The following is a 19,039-nucleotide window of genomic DNA, read 5'->3' as shown; positions in this document are numbered from 1 at the left end:
AACTCCTAAACTGGCCAGAGGTGAAGAAAGTGCTGGCTGGAGAGTATACATCGCTTCCTACATTTCTCTACAGACCTTTCTATTTTATATTCATTGTAATTCTTCACTGCACACACAGATAATTGAATTGTTAATTCAAGCTTTTCTATTCTTCCTATTTTAGGGCCTCATATCATAAATGAACAGCTGCTCATTGCAGAAATGTGACTGTGTTAATGCTTCACTGGGATACAGCCTGACTATAAAAGCTGACTATTTTGTTAAAGTATCTACTGAACCATTTCACTGCATCCTTTGGTACAGCAATGAACAACTCCTTAACCATTCACAGCTCCCAGGCCCAAGGAATAAAACAAGATATACTCAGAATGTCTTGTTTCAGCATGTCATCAGCAAATAAAACCCTCTGAATTTTGAGACTTCATATTTGCAACCTTGACACTGTCAAAACACCCAGCCATGTTGAAGGTGTCCCATGATATCTTTCAAGCCAAGGCTTTAAGCAGGCCATACTCACAAATATTTTCCTTCATACTAACATTAAATGGTAAAAATTAGGTCACTACAGTGTGGCAACATGGTATATACTACTGAAATGTTATTTACATGACTCCTAGTCTCAGGAACAGAGGGGAGAAAAATCATTCAAACCTGTATTTTGGGAAAAGAATCTAAAAAAGAGTGGATATATGTTTAACTGAATCACTGCTGTACAACTGAGACAAACACAACATTGTAAATCAGCTACAACAAGCAATTTTTTAAAAACCCTCTGTTTGAATATCTGTGTATTTGTGAATAAGATTCACATTTTAAGACACAATCAATGAAACAATAGATAAGGGGCTGCAGATTTCCAAGCCCCACTTAACCATGCATATATTCAAGTTTGCTGTAACCATGAGTAAAATCAACTTTTCTCTATTGAGAGTTAGCTTGCTTGTAAAGCCTGAAAACAGGAATTGCATGGCCCAATCTCTTTGTTTACTGCATGACTCTTTCCACCCATATTGCCTCCTTAACCATGTGTTCAGCCCCCAGATATTTATGACACACTCACAAAACACTAGGCAAGCACTGCGCAAGGCAGGAACACCATATTAAAAGGCCTGCAGTGCCAGCTGGGTAGCTCCCTCACAGGTTTAAAACATAAGTCATTAGGCAGAGAACCCCTTCCTTGACACTTGATAGCAACACTCCTAGTTTAGAATGTTACAGCCACTAAGGAAATGCTACTTCCCAAAATAATTATTTTCTGAGACATAATGCTTTAATGATGATGTTTTGAATTTCTTATTTCATGTATGAAGATATGTGTCTTTTTACTCTGCTTCTTCCAAAGAAACCAATTATGATTCATTGGCATTTATTGCAGATGAACAAGAAAGTTCCGGAGCAATTATTTACACCGTGGAGCTGAAGCGCTACGGGGGGCCTCTTGGCATCACAATTTCAGGAACTGAAGAGCCGTTTGATCCTATAATCATTTCAAGCCTCACTAAAGGGGGATTAGCTGAAAGGTACCGTTTGAATCAACTGCTACAAGTACCTGTGTCTGAAATGGGTTTCCTTCCTCACAGTCGCGTAAAAACATGCTTCCCTCTCCTGCTTGTTTATCTGTTGACTTTTAAAAATCAGCACAAAGGATTGATTTTAGAGCTTGAGAACTCTCAGGCAGAGTTCTGACTTGAAGGGCATCTTATAAGCAGTAAAAAGTGTCCTGGGCTTAGCCTTGATATTAGTCTCCAGAAACATATAAACTGACCACAATCGACTAGAGGTAAATTTATCCTGTGTCCATTTTGAGAGGAGGAGACTAAAGTGCAAGGAGGTTAAAAGGCTTGTCTGATTCAATTCAGCAAATGTTTTCAGAGCCTCTGTTACCTGACAGGTACTTGGCTTAGCTGCGGAGAGAATGACTGACGTAAGCTTCGTCTTCAAAGATTTCAGACCACAGTGTAGGGACCTAATAACATCTTGAAATTTGGAATGCCCATTTGTCCCTTTGGCAGTTTGTTTCTGTTTGCATGCATCCCACCACCACCTCTCACGCTTATTGCTTCCCAAGACAATGTTGTGGGACATATTTCAAGCCCCATAACCAGATCTATCCTCCAGTAACCTAGCTCAGGAGTGCACATACGTTGCTCATGCTGACACTTGAAGACAATGGTTTGCAAAATAGAGATGCAGCATCACAGAATTTTGGAGCTGCAAGACACCTTAGAAAATCAGCTCATCCAGCATCCTCATCTGGTAGGTGAGGGCACTGAGGCAGCTCCAAAAGGGTGGTCTGATGAAATTTTGCATTCTGATGTTGACAGAGACACCTATGACATGGTACCCTCCAGCCATCCCCCTGGCCTAGGTTTCATCCGTTAAGAGAGACAAGAGGGAATGATTAATATTGGTCTGATTCGGCAACCTCCTAGTCAAGTGTTCTATGGCTCACAGTATGGCTCTTCCATAAACTGGAGATTTTTTTTTGGTCAGATCTTAGTTGCCAACCAGGGATTGAACCCAGGCCACAGCAATGGAAGCGTGAGTCCTACCATTGGACTGCCAGGGAACTCCCTAGAGACTATGAAAGAATGAATTGAATTTTTTTTTTTTTTTCAGGAAAAAAAATATTTCTCAAGAGTAGATGCATCAATAGACTAGTTAGGCAGCACCTTATAATCTATGTGACCCAGTGTCACCAACGATGCCCACCACCCCCAGAGCAGGCTGGGGTCAGATCACTCAGGCACGAGCAGCCTGTGAGTTGGCTTCCTTCACTCATGTGTTTAAAATGAACCAGCACCACAGAGGCTAGCACATGGGATTCCCACTCTATGTCCTTCAGCCCAGGTCAAGAGATCTTTAAACCTTTCCTAGGGGGACTTTCCTGGTAGTCCAGTGATTAAGACTTCAAGCTCCAACTGCAAGGGACGTGGGTTTGATCCCTGATTGGGAAACTAAGATCCCATATGCTGCATGGTGGCCAAAAAATAAAATTAAACCTTTCCTGAGTTTGACTGCTGTGAGTCTGTTCCTTCCCTACCTGTGCTTCCAAACAAAGATAGATATGGTGAACATCAGAATTATAACTTCCAGTCTGCTAATTCAGAATTGGGTGAGGAAGAGAAGGGAAAACATTAAAGGTTTCTCTGTTGATCAGTAAATTAATTTTATTTTTCCACATTTCAAGCAGAACGTTAATCCCTTTACATGTGTTTTCCTATTTAGTCCTCAGAGCTTCTCTGTGAGATGATTTTCTCCATTGTAGTGATGAGGAAACTGACACCTAGACAGGTGAAAATTAAGTGCCCAAGTCACACGGCTGGTAGGTGACAGAGTTGGCATCAAACAGATTGATTCCTGGGACCTCTCTGGGAGTTCAGTGGTTAGGATTCTGCACTTCCACTACTGGGAGCAGAGTTTCGATCCCTGCGAACTGGGATCTAAGATCCTGCATGCCACGTGACATGGCCACAAAAAGAAAAAAATGTATTGATTCCTGAGTTCAACCTTTTCAATCCTTGGAATCACCACCAGGGTCTTTTGTCTAAGCCTTGCTTCAAGTAAGCTGGGACACTGATTGTGTTCAACATTTCTAAGTCTGTAGAAAGAAGGACTGCTCTGTGCTAAATATCACTATGTTGATTGACCAATATTGTTTGTTTCCTTGGGATTTTGCAGAGTGTTATCAGCTAACTCCACTTTCTTGGAATTTAAAAAGCACACAAGTCCTTTTTAAAAACTAATTAAAACTTTTTTTTATTTTATTTGAAACTGAAAAGTAATTCACAATGGAAGGCAGTCATCTTATAACATTGCCCAGGAGACAGCAAGGAGTGACTTCGAGAGACCCTTGCCAAGTCTTTATTGTTGTGAATATATGAAGTATGTCAGGGAATTTACATTCAGGGATTATTTCTACCTTTCCTATTATTATTTGTGTTTCAGAACTGGTGCGATCCACATAGGAGACCGAATCCTAGCCATCAACAGCAGCAGCTTAAAAGGGAAACCTCTGAGTGAAGCCATCCATTTGTTACAGATGGCAGGAGAGACTGTCACCTTGAAAATTAAGAAGCAGACAGATGGTGAGTGGATCAAGAGCCACAATTAAGGATTTCCAGTGCATTTCCTTCCCAAAAAGAATGTGCACACATCTACGTGTGTATTTCTGGGGAAATGACTCTTCAGCCAGGGGGTGTTGGCATATCTTTGTATTTATATTTACTCTGATACTTAAGCTCTTTTCCTTAAAGCCCAATCAGCATCAAGTCCCAAGAAATTCCCTGTTGCCAGCCACTTGAGTGACCTGGGAGATGTGGAGGACCCATCTCCCACACAGAAGCCAAGCAAACTCAGCGACACATACCCCTCCACTGTGCCCAGCGTGGACAGTGCTGTGGATTCATGGGATGGCTCTGGAATAGAAAGCAGCTATGGGAATCAAGGTATGTCCTAGCCACGGGGAACCGGAGATTTATCATTGGTGAAGCTCATGTTTCTCAAAGATCGACCTTTTGTTCCATGAAAAGAATATTTTACTTGTGTCTGCTGCTACTTCTGCTGCTAAGTTGCTTCAGTCGTGTCCGACTCTGTGCGACCCCATGGACTGCAGCCTTTCAGGCTTCTCCGTCCATGGGATTCTCCAGGCAAGAACACTGTAGTGGGTTGCCATTTCTTTCTCCAATGCATGCAAGTGGACAGTGAAAGTGAAGTCGCTCAGTCGTGTCCAACTCTTCACGACCCCATGGACTGCAGCCCACCAGGCTCCTCCATCCATGGGATTTTCCAGGCAACAGTACTGGAGTGGGGTGCCATTGCCTTCTCCCTGTGTCTACATGAATGCAAACATAGCAAACACATTGAATATTGTGGCCTTGAATTTCCTCCTCTTTAATGCTATGAACATTTAACAGTTATGAACATCTATTCAACACTAGGAGACCCCCGTTAGATCTACTGCTGTCCAAGTGTTCGATCCAGGGCTTGTTCTTCAAGCATAGATTAATATGAGGCAAACCACATGATATGTTGGGTCAATGAAGACCAGCTGCATTGTCTTACTTTTTCAGCAACCTCTGCACAAAGGTGGAATAGAGAATGCTGGAGGCATGCAAGGAGATGAGCCTAAGATTTGTGACCCCATTTATTCCTGCCTCTTCCTGACTTTTCATAGCAACTTGTAGGGGTTTCCTCCAACACTCATCCTTAGAGTTTTCTATACTGTTAATCATAGTATGAAAAGTGAAAGTTGCTCAGTCATGTCCAACTCTTTGCAACCCCATGGACTATACAGTCCATGGGATTCTCCAGGCCAGAATACTGGAGTGGGTTGCCATTTCCTTTTCAGGGGGAATCTTCCCAACCCAGGGAATTAACCCAGGTCTCCTGCATTGCAGGCAGATTCTTTACCAGCTGAGCCATGAGGGAACCCCTAATCATAGTATGCAAAAGTATATAGTAGTTTTTCTTCACAAACCTCATCTTCATGTGATGAAGTGTAACCTGTATGAAAAGTTAAACCTCGGTAACAGATTCTGAGTACCAAAAAGTGTTAGATAGAAGACAGAATATAAACACTTATTTAATTTATTTTTTTAATATTTATTTATCTATTTGGCTGTGCCGGGTCTTAGTTATGGCACACAGGATCTGTAGTTGCGGCATGTGGGATCTAGTTACCTCACCAGGGGTTGAACCCTTGCTACTTGCGTTGGGAGCCCAGAGCCTTAGCCACTGGACCACCAGGGAAGTCCCTAAAGGCTTCTTTTAAAAATATGTTTCCTTCTCAGTGATGCTTAGTATCCAAAGATAAGTGAGTCAAAAACTCTCTGTATTTATTCTCATCTAAGCTTTGTGTGTGTGTGTGCTAATCATTCAGTTCTGTCCGACTCTTTGTGACCTTACCGTCTCTCTAATGCTCTGTATAAATTCCAGCCTCCGAATCCCTTTTCTGCTCTAGGCTTAAGTCAAAGAATCAAATAGATAAATGGTTTGGAGAACACATGTGTGGATGAGAGAGTTGCTTTGTAAATTCAGTAACTGCTTTTGAGGAGAATCTATATCCAGTTTGCTCTCTTCCTGGTTCTAGTTTTTTCCTCTCAGCCCACTTCTGCTTATGTTACTTTCTATTAAATCCTTTGAAGGGTGGAGAAGAAAGAAAAGAAATGATATTTCAAAGTTGTCAAGTCATTACTTGTTAGAGATGATATTGGAGTTTGGTGGAAAAAATATTTTGAAGACCCAAAAGAGGATTGGGGCTTTCATTTATCTGGCAAGTAATTTTTCCAAGTCCAAATACCTTGTGAAAAGTTAGCTATGCCACCAAATAACAGATATTATTATTCCCGGTGAGTTCATGAGATCCCAGAGGGCGCTCCGGATAAAGGACCCAACTCAAATTCTGTCAGTGTAGACTGAAGTTTATTTATTAATGTGTTTGTTTATTGTTTATTTACTAATGTGGAAACTTTTTGTTGCACAAATTTCAGTGAGCTATTGATTATAAGGAGCTCTGCCCCCAAGTGATGTGTGAGAACTTAGCTACTCTATACTTATACACAATAAGATCAGGCCCAGGTTTAGCATGTGGAAAGTAAGGCCTTTCCCTCATTTATAAAAGAAGAACCATTTATTATTTATGAGGGATTTTGGAAATTTGAAATCCTAGATGGGGAATAGTAGTCATCATAATAAGAAATTTGGCATTTATAAATTAAAAATCATTACAGGTTTGAGGAGAGAGAACAGAGTTATAGAGAAAATGGCAATTGGAATAGAACTGACATCTTACAAGATGATGAAAAATTAATAATAATACCTTGTATTTGTAAAACACTTTAGAGTTTATAAAGCACTTTTACGTAACTCATTTCAAGTGATTCTCATAAGGAACATGGAAGCTGAAACCACAGGATTTCGATGTTGGGAGCGATTTTGAAGTCGGCTGGTCTCACAGCCGGTACAGCCCTTGATGGCCCGTCCAGCCTGGCTGCCCGCCGGCACACGACATGGGCCTCAGTGCCTGCAGCAACAGGTTGCTCCCTAACTGCTAAGGCAGCTCTCCCAGCTCTCCGTACCAAGAGCTGACGGCTTGCATTCTCACTTGTATTGAGCTGAAATGTGTCCGCATGTAGCTTCGGCCTATTAGTTCTAGTTCTGCCCTCAAGGTCATCCGAACTAAAGCTTCCTCCGCTTGACAGCCCCTCAACTGCTCAAAGACAGCCCTCGTGCCTCTTTTGAACTTTTCCTTCTCTGAGCAAAATAGCCCCGGTTCCTTTCCCTGTTCCTCACATGACTTACTTTTGAACATCTTTATCATCCTGGGAGCCTCTCTTGTGACGATGTTCAAGTTTAACTCTGTACAAGTGTAGCGCTCAGAAAGGAAAGTCATACTACGGTCTGGCAGTCCAGAGCCACGCAAGTAACTCAAGTCTGTCACCTTCATCCCTGGAGACTGTAGAACCCATCAGCGCAGTCTACCTCAGCATAAGAATTCTGGTGATCACTTCCTGTCACTCATTTTTTTCTTGGCCACCGCTTGTAGCATGTGGGATCTTAGTTCCCTGCCCAGGGATCAAAGCTGTGCCCCCTGCATTGGGAGTGCAGAGTCTTAACCACTGGACCACCAGGGAAGTCCCCTGTCTGTTGCTCATCTTGAGTTTGTTGTTTACCAAGATCTCAAAGTCTGTCTTTTCCCCCTTTCCTTGTGATGCTGAGCTTAAACCTGATCTCTCCAGATAGTGCTTGTGAAATTGACTTTTTAAAGGAAGGTATAGAAGGTATCACCTTTTCCCCCCGTAATATATCATATTGTGAGCTATTCTCTCTCCATCCTGTCTGTGCAGCCTCTCGGTAGACCATATCTCAGGAAGACTTTTACCTTCAAGTCTATAATAGTTGTCCTGTTACCAATAGGATATTGTACCTCCATCACACACATCTTCCTCCACAGGCCAGGAATTCTTTTCTCTGTGGGCACCTTTCTTATTGGTCTCTGCGTCTAGTCCAAAAATGTCAAGCTTGGTGCATGCATTCATTCAGCAAATATGTAATGACTGGCATAATAGAAGGCCAGCACATGATGGGTATACAAGGTTCCTGATTCTTGTGGAAGAGGTTACCCAGCTGAAGGACCAGACAGTTAACAAGTACCAACAGTGTGAATTTTTACTTAGTTAATGGAAAGAGAAAAAGGATGACGTAATCAAAGCTGGTGGAGAAAGAAGGAGTGAGTTTAAAGAAGTCTCACAGTGGGATGACTCTCAATTCTACTGATGCAGACTGCTTCTAACCTACCTCTGGGGACCAGCTTCTTTCACACCCCATTCTCTTGACCCTTATATTCATGTCCTTCTGCCTTATCAAGAGCTTATGTTTATGGGCCCCTTATAGCCCTTTATTCTTCCTTCAAACTCTAAGAAAAGCCTATAATTGCTTTCCTTAGAATTTGCAAAGGTCAATCAATACAAGAGGAGACTGACAAAAAGGTGGTACCTGGGCTCTGTCATACTCCTAGATAGACTTGTAATGTCTGTATTTCTTGACTCTTAAGTCAGGCAATCTTATCCTGTTGTACATATTCTTTAGATAGTTCTCTCATTTGAGTTCATTTTTTTTTTAGCTTTAATGAGGTGTAATTGACAAAATTATATGTATTTAAGGTATGCAATGACTTGATATCCATGTATATAGTGAAATGATTACCACCAAGTTGATTACCACATCTATCATCTCACATAGTTACCGTGCGTATGTATGTGTGTGTGTGTGTGTGTTTGGTGAGAAGGCTTAAGGTTTATGTTCTTTGCATCACATATACAATATAGCACTATGCCAGTTCTGATCCCCAGAAATTATCCATCTTATAAATGAAAATTTGCATCCTTAGACCCATATCTCTCCATTTCTTCCACCCTCCAACCTCTGGCGACCACATTCTACTCTCTGTTTCTGTGAGTTTGGCTTTATTTTTAGATTTCACAGATAAGTGAGGTCATATAGTATTTGTCTTTTTCTCTCTGGCTTATTTCACTAGCATAATTTCCTCCAGGTTCATCCATGTTGTCGCAAATGGCAGGATTTTCTTCTTTGTCATGGCTAAGGAATTTCCCTTGTATGTATACATATATCCCACATTTTATCCATTCATTCATTGGCAGGCACTTTGGTTGTTTCCATATCTTGGCTATTGTCAATAAGAATCCAATGACATAGGAGTAAAGCCATCTGTTCTATACAGATTCTATTTCCTTCTGATACATACCCAGAAGTGGGATTGCTGGATCCTTTTTGAGGTCATTTTGATCATTTGTATTCCCTCAGAAAAAAGAAAGCAACTCCATTTCATCCAGTTTTTCAAATGTATTTGCTTATAATTACATAATCTCATTTGGGTCTTGTCATTTTTTCTTGGTTTCTATAATTATATTCCCAATATGGTTCTGTATCCAGTGTATTTGTCCTTTTATTCTTTTCCCCCATGATTATATTGGTAGTGGTTTATTTTTATTTAGCTTTTCTTTTGTACAAGGAACTGGCTCTTGCATTTATTTAATTTCACTCTGATTTTTTAAAAAATAAGTCTTTGCTTTTAATTTGATTAACCTTTTTCTGTTCTTCTTAGATTTTGTTCTGCTTATGATTCGTCTGTCTCTATACTATCATATAGTTTTCATCAAAGATGAAGGTGATTTGTCAGAAAAAAATCACCAACATGTACAGTCAGACAGTCCGACTTTCCTTGAATGTAGTTAGGGAACACAAAATGGTACAAAGAGTAGCACAGAGCAGGAAACTCAGCAGGATTTTCTCCACTGGGGGAAGAGCAGGGGCATCTTTCTTTTCCATTTGTTTCCTTATCTCTATGAACTCATGTTTCATCTCCTTCAGTGATTCTGCCTTGCCCAGTTTTTCTTGACCTCTCATGTCTATCATCTCTTGTTTTATAGAAACATGTATTTTTTTAAATTTTGTGATAAAATATTTGGTCATATTTATCATTTGCTCCATAACAGCCTTTTTCTCATGAGTATCCTTCATCTGTTATTTCTTTGTTTTTCTATTCCCTCTCTCTTTTTGTAATATTAACTTAGTATATGTCTTATAGTAAGTAAGTGAAGTCGCTCAGTCGTGTCTGACTCTTTGCAACCCCGTGGACTGTAGCCTACCAGGCTCCTCTGTCCATGGGATTTTCCAGGCAATAGTACTGGAGTGGATTGCCATTTCCTTCTCCAGCAGATATTCCCGACCCAGGAATCGAACCCGGGTCTCCTGCATTCTAGACAGACGCTTTACCGTCTTATAGTATTTCCCTTTAAATTATTGCTTATCTTTAAATGCAGTGACTTCTTCATGAATTGAAAGTGAAAAGTGAAAGTGAAAGTCGTTCACTTGTGTCTGACTCTTTGCAAGCCCATGGACTGTAGAGTCCATGGAATTCTCCAGGCCATAATACTGGAGTGGATAGCCTTTCCCTTCTCCAGGGGATCTTCCCAACCCAGGGATCGAACCCAGGTCTCCTGCATAAAGGTCTTCATGAATTGGAAGGGTGCAATATTTACCCACAGTTCACAGTTCCTGTGATGAGTGCATTCTTTCTCTGCCAGCAGAGGGCAGCACCTTCAGGCCAACCACAATGCAGAATTTCTGCCACCCTGCCTCACTAACAGATTGCCTCCTCCAGTCTGTGGCTCGTCTGGAGGTACTCTCAGCCCACCTTGCTGGCTTTTCCTTGGTGCCAAATGGGCTCTAGGGCACTTTCTGCCCACCAGTTATTGCAACCATTCTAGTGTTCCAAACAAAACATTGTTTTGCCTCATGCCGGGGCCCGTGCTTTGGAGGACTGGACTTTCTCCAACATCTCTGAACAGGGACTTCCCTGGCAGTATAGTGGTTAGGACTCCGTGCTTCCACTGCAGGGACTGTGGGTTCAGTCCCTGGTCTGAGAAGTAAGATCCCACATGCTGTGTGTAGTGTGGCCAAAAAAAAAAAAAGTTTCTGGTCAGAGATGTCTCCTCTTGGCTTCTTGACACCACTGCTCATTTGCCTTTCACTGAACTTAGTTAAGTTTCCCTATGCATTATGGTTCACTATTCTAGGTTTGCTGAAGATAGAGTTTGCATTCTGTTATTTGCCATCCATTTTTGTTTTGGGGTGATGTCTAAGAGAAGGTAGAACTATTTTTGCTCTGCCTTTCTAGCATTGGAGAGTGAGCCAGAGTTCACTCCAGTTTCGTCTAAACACTTGGAACATTTCTTGGCAAGTGCAATTTCAAATAGTTACACAAATGTATGATTTGATTTTCTCATTTTTAACAAAATTGGGGCTGTAGGAAATAAATTTGGCAGGAAATTATCTGGCTCACTCTCCTATGCTAAAATTGGCTTCCAAAAATCAAATTAATGGCAGGAGCTACAATCACAAAATTGTAGAGTTGAAGACTGATCCTCAAAACCATTTTCTGATTTTAAACTTTATGAATAAGAACCAACATTGCTTAGTTCACTTTTCTAAATTAATAGGAATGTGAATTAATAGCTACAAATGGAAGATATTTATCTGCACAGTATTGTATTAAAAACAAAGTTGTGTAATATTGGAGTACCCAAACTTTACAAATTTCTCTGAGGTGTAGGTGCACTAAAAATAAAAACTATTATACCAAAATTCCGTCAGCATTCAAAAGTACCTACATTTGTGAAGACCTATTTTTCATCATGCAAGTGAATAAAATTAAACTCTTAAAACACTAAAATTAAACACCTAAAATTAAACTCTTAATGAAAAAAAATCTAGACTGATTTTTTTTTTTCTTTTGGCCACATCTCAAGGCATGCAAGATCTTGGTTCCCTGACCAGGGATCAAACCCGTGCCCTCTGTAGTGAAAGCATGGAGTCTTATCTGCTAGACCATCAGGGGTCCCTGACCTCCAGGATCTAATGCCTAATGATCTGAGGTGGAGCTAATATAATAATAATAGAAATAAAGTGCACACTAAATATAATGTGCTTGAATCATCAGGAAACCATCCCTGCCCCCACCCCATCCATGGAAAAACTGTCTTCCAGGAAACTGGTCCTTGGTGCCAAAAAGATTGGGGACTGCTGCCCAAACTGAATTGTATACCTCGTGTTAGTTTGCTTGGGCTGCTGTAATAAAGCACCACATACTGGTGGCTTAAGCAACAGAAATTCATTTTTTTATTGTCTGGGTGGCTAGAAGTCCTTGATCAGGTGTTGGCAGGTTTGCTGTCTCCTGGGGCCCCTCTGTCCTTGGTCTGCAGATGGCCACCTTCTCATTGAGTCCTCACATGGCCTTTCCTCTGTGTACGTGCATTCCTGCGTGTGTCCACATTTCCTCCTCATAAGGACACTCATCCCGTGGGACCATGGTCCCACCCTCAGGATCTCATTTAACCTTACTTGCCACTTTAAAGGCCCAATTTCCAAATAAAGTCCCATTAGGGCAAGGTCTGTCTACTCAAGGCTATGGTTTTTCCAGTGGTCATGTATGGATGTGATAGTTGGACTGTGAAGAAAGCTGAGCACTGAAGAATTGACGCTTTTGAACGGTGGTATTGGAGAAGACTCTTGAGAGTCCCTTGGACTGCAAGGAGATCCAACCAGTCCATTCTGAAGGAGATCAGTCCTGGGATTTCTTTACAGGGAATGATGCTGAAGCTGAAACTCCAGTACTTTGGCCACCTCATGCGAAGAGTTGACTCATTGGAAAAGACTCTGATGCTGGGAGGGATTGGGGGTAGGAGGAGAAGGGGATGACAGAGGATGAGATGGCTGGATGGCATCACTGACTCGATGGACGTGAGTCTGAGTGAACTCCAGGAGTTGGTGATAGACAGGGAGGCCTGGCGTGCTGCGATTCATAGGGTTGCAAAGAGTCGGACATGACTGAGTGACTGAACTGAACTGAGGGGGTCAACTTATGAGCTGGGGGGACACAATTCAGTCTATAACATCCTTCGTATTATGATACAAAGTATAAGACCAGATACTGAAATCTAGATGTGAAAGAAAGAAAGAAGGAAGGGCAAAAGGAAGAGGAGGGGAAAAAAAGAAAAATGAAAACGGTTTCCAGTTCTAAATAAAAAGAATAATTACTTAAGAAATACATTCTTAATTACTTCTATATTTCAATTTTTAAGCAATTTTGCATTTTAAAACTAGTTCGCAGTATCATACCTGTTAATTTTATGTGCTTACATCATCACTCAATAAAAACAAAGTCTAATTATACTTCTGGCAATTGATTTTTCTGATGCCTGGGCTGCCTCATTTATTTTATTCTTGTCATGGCTTTTAAGTTTGGCATCTGGAGTAAAGGTATATTCCTCAGAGCCTATTAACATCTTCTCAGCTATGGAAACCAGCCTGCTTTTACCCAAACCCGATTTCCCCGAGATATTGTCTATTTTAAATTATGCTGTCATCATCTACCTGCATCAGTTAAGGAGTAGACTCACTTACATAGAAAAGAAAACACAAGGACAGTGTCTAAACAAGATACAGTGGGTTATTTTTCTCCTACTGTTGGTAACAGTGTGGGAAGACAGGTAACCCCACAGTGTTATCAGGACCCGGGCATCTTCCTGCTTTCTACTATCTTAACATCTCTTACTGTTATCAAAAATGTGGGGTCCAGCTGCTCGCCACTTCAAAGCCAATAAACAGGCCAGGTTGGTGGAAAGGAAAGTTTGCTTTATGTCAGATGCTGGCAACTGGAGGGGGTGAGGTTGGACATCTGTCCAAAGGCCAACTCCCCTCCACTAACAACCACTGGGACCAGAACTTTTAGGCAGAGGGAGGGTGCTACATGCAGAAGCGGCACAGTCAGCTCTGACTGTCATCTTCAGATTGGTCATCGGCCATCTGACCAGCGTCATCTTGGTTGTTTTAGGTAGTTAGTCTTCAGTTCCAGGGTCAGATTATTTCCATTTCTTTGAGGCCAATTCTCAGAATTGCGGCATCTTATGTCATGGGTGTAGTCTGGTCGTCATGTAGTTAATTTCTTCCATCTGATGAGGGTGTCAGTATCTATAAGACAGCTCACAGGATATGGCTCAGATTATTATCTATAGCCCTTGATAAGGAACTAAAGGTCCTTGACTATGCTTAATGTTGTTAATGTTAGTCACATCTGGCTCTTTGCGACCCTGTGGACTGCAACATGCCAGGCTTTCCTATCCTTCACTGTCTCCCGGAGTTTGCTCAAGCTCATGTCTATTGAGTCAGCCATCCAACCATTTCCTCCTCTGCTGTCCCCTTCTCTTGCCTTCAGTCTTTCCCAACATCAGGGTCTTTTCCAGTGAGTTGGCTTTGTGTCAGGTGGCCAAAGTATTGGAGCTTCAACTGCAGCAGCAGTCCTTCCAAGGAATATTCAGGGTTGATTTCCTTTAGTATTGACTAATTTGATCTGCTCACTGTCCAAGAGACGCTCAAGAGTCCTCTCCAGCACCAAAGTTCAAATCCAGTAATCATGTACGGATATGAGAGTTGGACCATAAAGAAGAATGAGGGCCAAAGGATTGATGCTTAATGACTACATTATTATTGTTTGGTCTCTTTTTACTGTTTTCCTTTGTTTCTGCATGTTCTTATTTCTCTGATTAAACTTATTCTTTGACTACAGTTTTCCACAGACAAAAGACAGGCAGAGGACATGGGGGTGGCAGGGAGGGGTGCGCCAAGAACCATCGGGAGCTGCTTTGCTTCATTCATCTCTCCATTCACTGATATTGCCTTTGTTATAAAGCCTTCATCAGGCTTGAAACAGTTATTTCCTCGATCATCTTATTTTGAGCATCTTACCATTCTGTATTACTATCAGTGAGCTTTAGAGAAACTAAGACAATCAGTTCAGTTAGTTCAGTTGCTCAGTTGTGTCCAACTCTTTACGACCCCATGAATTGCAGCACGCCAGGCCTCCCTGTCCATCACCAACTCCTGGGGTTCACTCAAACTTACGTCCATCGAGTCGGTGATGCCATCCAGCCATCTCATCCTCTGTCATCCCCTTCTCCTCCTGCCCCCAATCCCTTCCAGCATCAGAGTCTTTTCCAATGAGTCTACTCTTCGCATGAGGTGGCCAAAGTACTGGAGTTTCAGCTTTAGCATCATTCCTTCCAAAGAACACCCAGGACTGATCTCCTTTAGAATGGACTGGTTGGATCTCCTTGCAGTCCAAGGGACTCTCAAGAGTCTTCTCCAACACCACAGTTCAAAAGCGTCAATTCTTCGGTGCTCAGCTTTCTTCACAGTCCAATTTTCACATCCATGCATGACCACTGGAAAAACCATAGCCTTGACTAGACGGACCTTTGTTGGCAAAGTAATGTTTTGAATATGCTATCTAGGTTGGTCATAACTTTCCTTCCAAGGAGTAAGCGTCTCTTAATTTCGTGGCTGCAATCACCATATACTGTGATTTTGGAGCCCCCAAAAATAAAAGTCTGACACTGTTGCCACTGTTTCCCCATCTATTTCCCATGAAGTGATGGGACCAGATGCCATGATCTTCATTTTCTGAATGTTGAGCTTTAAGCCAACTTTTTCACTCTCCTCTTTCACTTTCATCAAGAGGCTTTTGAGTTCCTCTTCACTTTCTGCCATAAGGGTGGTGTCATCTGCATATCTGAGGTTATTGAGATTTCTCCCAGCAATCTTGATTCCAGCTTGTGCTTCTTCCAGGCCAGCATTTCTCATGATGTACTCTGCATATAAGTTAAATAAGCCGGGTGACAATATACAGACTTGACGTACTCCTTTTCCTATTTGGAACCAGTCTGTTGTTCCATGTCCAGTTCTAACTGTTGCTTCCTGACCTGCATATAGGTTTCTCAAGAGGCAGGTCAGGTGGTCTGGTATTCCCATCTCTTTCCGAATTTTCCACAGTTTATTGTGATCCACACAGTCAAAGGCTTTGGCATAGTCAATAAGGCAGAAATAGATGTTTTTCTGGAACTCTCTTGCTTTTTCCATGATCCAGCGGATGTTGGCAATTTGATCTCTGGTTCCTCTGCCTTTTCTAAAACCAGCTTCAACATCTGGAAGTTCACGGTTCACGTATTGCTGAAGCCTGGCTTAGAGAATTTTGAGCATTACTTTACTAGCGTGTGAGATGAGTGCAATTGTGCGGTAGTTTGAGCATTCTTTGGCATTGCCTTTCTTTGGGATTGGAATGAAAACTGACCTTTTCCAGTCCTGTGGCCACTGCTGAGTTTTCCAAATTTGCTGGCATATTGAGTGCAGCACTTTCACAGCATCATCTTTCAGGATTTGGAATAGCTCAACTGGAATTCCATCACCTCCACTAGCTTTGTTCGTAGTGATGCTTTCTAAGGCCCACTTGCCTTCACATTCCAGGATGTCTGGCTCTAGGCAGTGATCACACCATCTTGATTATCTTGATCATGAAGATCTTTTTTGTACAGTTCTTCTCTGTATTCTTGCCACCTCTTCTTAATATCTTCTGCTTTTGTTAGGTCCATACCATTTCTGTCCTTTATCGAGCCCATCTTTGCATGAAATGTTCCCTTGGTATCTCTAATATTCTTGAAGAGATCTCTAGTCTTTCCCATTCTGTTGTTGTCCTCTATTTCTTTGCATTGATCGCTGAGGAAGGCTTTCTTATCTCTCCTTGCTATTCTTTGGAACTCTGCATTCAAATGGATATATCTTTCCTTTTCTCCTTTGCTTTTCACTTCTCTTCTTTTCACAGCTATTTGTAAGACCTCCCCAGACAGTCATTTTGCTTTTTTGCATTTCTTTTCCATGGGGATGGTCTTGATCCCTGTCTCCTGTATGATGTCACAAACCTCCGTCCATAGTTCATCAGGCACTCTATCTATCAGATCTAGTCCCTTAAATCTATTTCTCACTTCCACTGTATAATCATAACAGATTTGATTTAGGTCATACCTGAATGGTCTGGTGGTTTTCCCTACTTTCTTTAAGTCTGAATTTGGCATAAGGAGTTCATGATCTGAGCCACAGTCAGCTCCTGGTCTTGTTTTTGGTGACTGTGTAGAGCTTCTCCATCTTTGGCTGCAAAGAATATAATCAATCTGATTTCGGTGTTGACCATCTGGTGATGTCCATGTGTAGAGTCTTCTCTTGTGTTGTTGGAAGAGGGTGTTTGCTATGACCAGAGCGTTCTCGTGGCAAAACTCTATTAGCCTTTGCCCTGCTTCATTGCATATTCCAAGGCCAAATCTGCCTGTTACTCCAGGTGTTTCTTGACTTCCTACTTTTGCATTCCAGTCCCCTATAATGAAAAGGACATCTTTTTTGGGTGTTAGTTCTAAAAGGTCTTGTAGGTCTTCATAGAACCATTCAACTTCAGCTTCTTCAGTGTTACTGGTTGGGGCATAGACTTGGATTACTGTGATATTGAATGGTTTGCCTTGGGAATGAACAGAGATCATTCTGCCGTTTTTGAGATTGCATCCAAGTACTGCATTTCGGACTCTTTTGTTGACCATGATGGCTACTCCATTTCTTCTAAGGGATTCCTGCCCACAGTGGTAGCTATAATGGTCATCTGAGTTAAATTCACCCATTCCAGTCCATTTTAGTTCGCTGATTCCTAGAATGTCGACGTTCACTCTTGCCATCTCCTGTTTGACCACTTCCAATTTGCCTTGATTTATGAACCTAACATTCCAGGTTCCTATGCAATATTGCTCTTTACAGCATCGGACCTTGCTGCTATCACTAGTCACATCCACAACTGGGTATTGTTTTTGCTTTGGCTCCATCCCTTCATTCTTTCTGGAGTTATTTCTTCACTGATCTCCAGTAGCATATTGGGCACCGACCGACCTGGGGGGTTTCTCTTTCAGTATCCTATCAGTTTGGCTTTTCACACTGTTCATGGGGTTCTCAAGGCAAGAATAGTGAAGTGGTTTGCCATTCCCTTCTCCAGTGAACCACATTCTGTCAGACCTCTCCACCATGACCTGCCCGTCTTGGGTGGCCCCACTCGGCATGGCTTAGTTTCATTGAGTTAGACAAGGCTGTGGTCCTAGTGTGATTAGATTGGCTAGTTTTCCGTGATTATGGTTTCAGTGTGTCTGCCCTCTGATGCCCTCTCGCAACACCTACCGTCTTACTTGGGTTTCTCTTACCTTGGACGTGGGGTATCTCTTCACAGCTGCTCCAGCAAAGCACAGCTGCTGCTCCTTACCTTGGACAAGGGGTATCTCCTCACCGCCACCCCTCCTGACCTTGAATGTGGAATATCTCCTCTCGGCCCTCCTGTGCCCACGCAGCCACTGCTCAAACAATGCCACTCTCTAAAAGCAAAGAAACAAAAAAAAAAAACCAAAAAACCTCTTTTGATGATTCCCTGTTTTAGATGATGCCAAAAATCCTTAGTTTAAAACACCAAGTTATTTTCATTCTAGTCCCCAACTGTTTTATGGATTTCATCTCCTGATAGTCCCTGGCAGTATCTTGTACTCTGCATCTTGAGTTTTTCACTCTTCTCTAAGCAAGCTTTGGATTTTAGTACCTTGACAGCACTAGATGTTTCAATGTTAAACAATCCCTGCCTTAATCAGTTCTAAATCTGTTGGGAAATAGAAACTGGAGTCAGCAGTGGATTAAAATATCAACTTTTTACTTTTTATTTTTTGGCAGACTCGGGAGTTGTTAGAAAAGCTGGATTGAATGTACAGCCAGACTCAGGATTCTTATTTCTCTATCCCACCCCAAGTCTGATGTTGGGACTTTAATAAGTGGGAAGTCAGATCTACGAGGGCTTCCCTGGTGACTCAGACAGTAAAGAATCTGCTTGCAATGCAGGAGACCTAGGTTCAATCCCTTGGTCGGGAAGATCCCCTTGAGACAGGAATGACGACCCACTCCTATATTCTTGCCTGGGAAATCCCATGGACAAGAGGGGTCACAAAGAGTTGGACACAACTGATTGACTAACACTTTCACTTTTCAGATATATGAAGCAAACTGTAACCCCAGCTTGTCGGTTGGATTTGACTTAGTTGAATAGAACTAAAAACCT

The 19,039-nt window shown here is 41.9% G+C and overlaps 1 protein-coding gene across 3 annotated transcripts in view; it reads left to right on the top strand.

Moving 5' to 3' along the window:
- The window catches only part of GRIP1 (glutamate receptor interacting protein 1), a 473,319-nt gene that overhangs the window by 417,146 nt on the left and 37,134 nt on the right, over positions 1 to 19,039 (top strand). For all 3 annotated transcript variants that reach the window (XM_055579837.1, XM_055579830.1, XM_055579839.1), the window contains 3 exons: positions 1,376 to 1,520; positions 3,949 to 4,088; positions 4,257 to 4,448. In XM_055579837.1, coding sequence (XP_055435812.1) covers positions 1,376 to 1,520; positions 3,949 to 4,088; positions 4,257 to 4,448 — 477 coding nt within the window. The remainder of the gene's footprint in view (positions 1 to 1,375; positions 1,521 to 3,948; positions 4,089 to 4,256; positions 4,449 to 19,039) is intronic.

This window comes from Bubalus kerabau, chromosome 1, assembly GCF_029407905.1.
Source record: "Bubalus kerabau isolate K-KA32 ecotype Philippines breed swamp buffalo chromosome 1, PCC_UOA_SB_1v2, whole genome shotgun sequence".
Taxonomy (NCBI): domain Eukaryota; kingdom Metazoa; phylum Chordata; class Mammalia; order Artiodactyla; family Bovidae; genus Bubalus; species Bubalus kerabau.
Note: the sequence above shows the minus strand (reverse complement) of the source record. Positions and strands in the feature narration are given on the sequence as shown.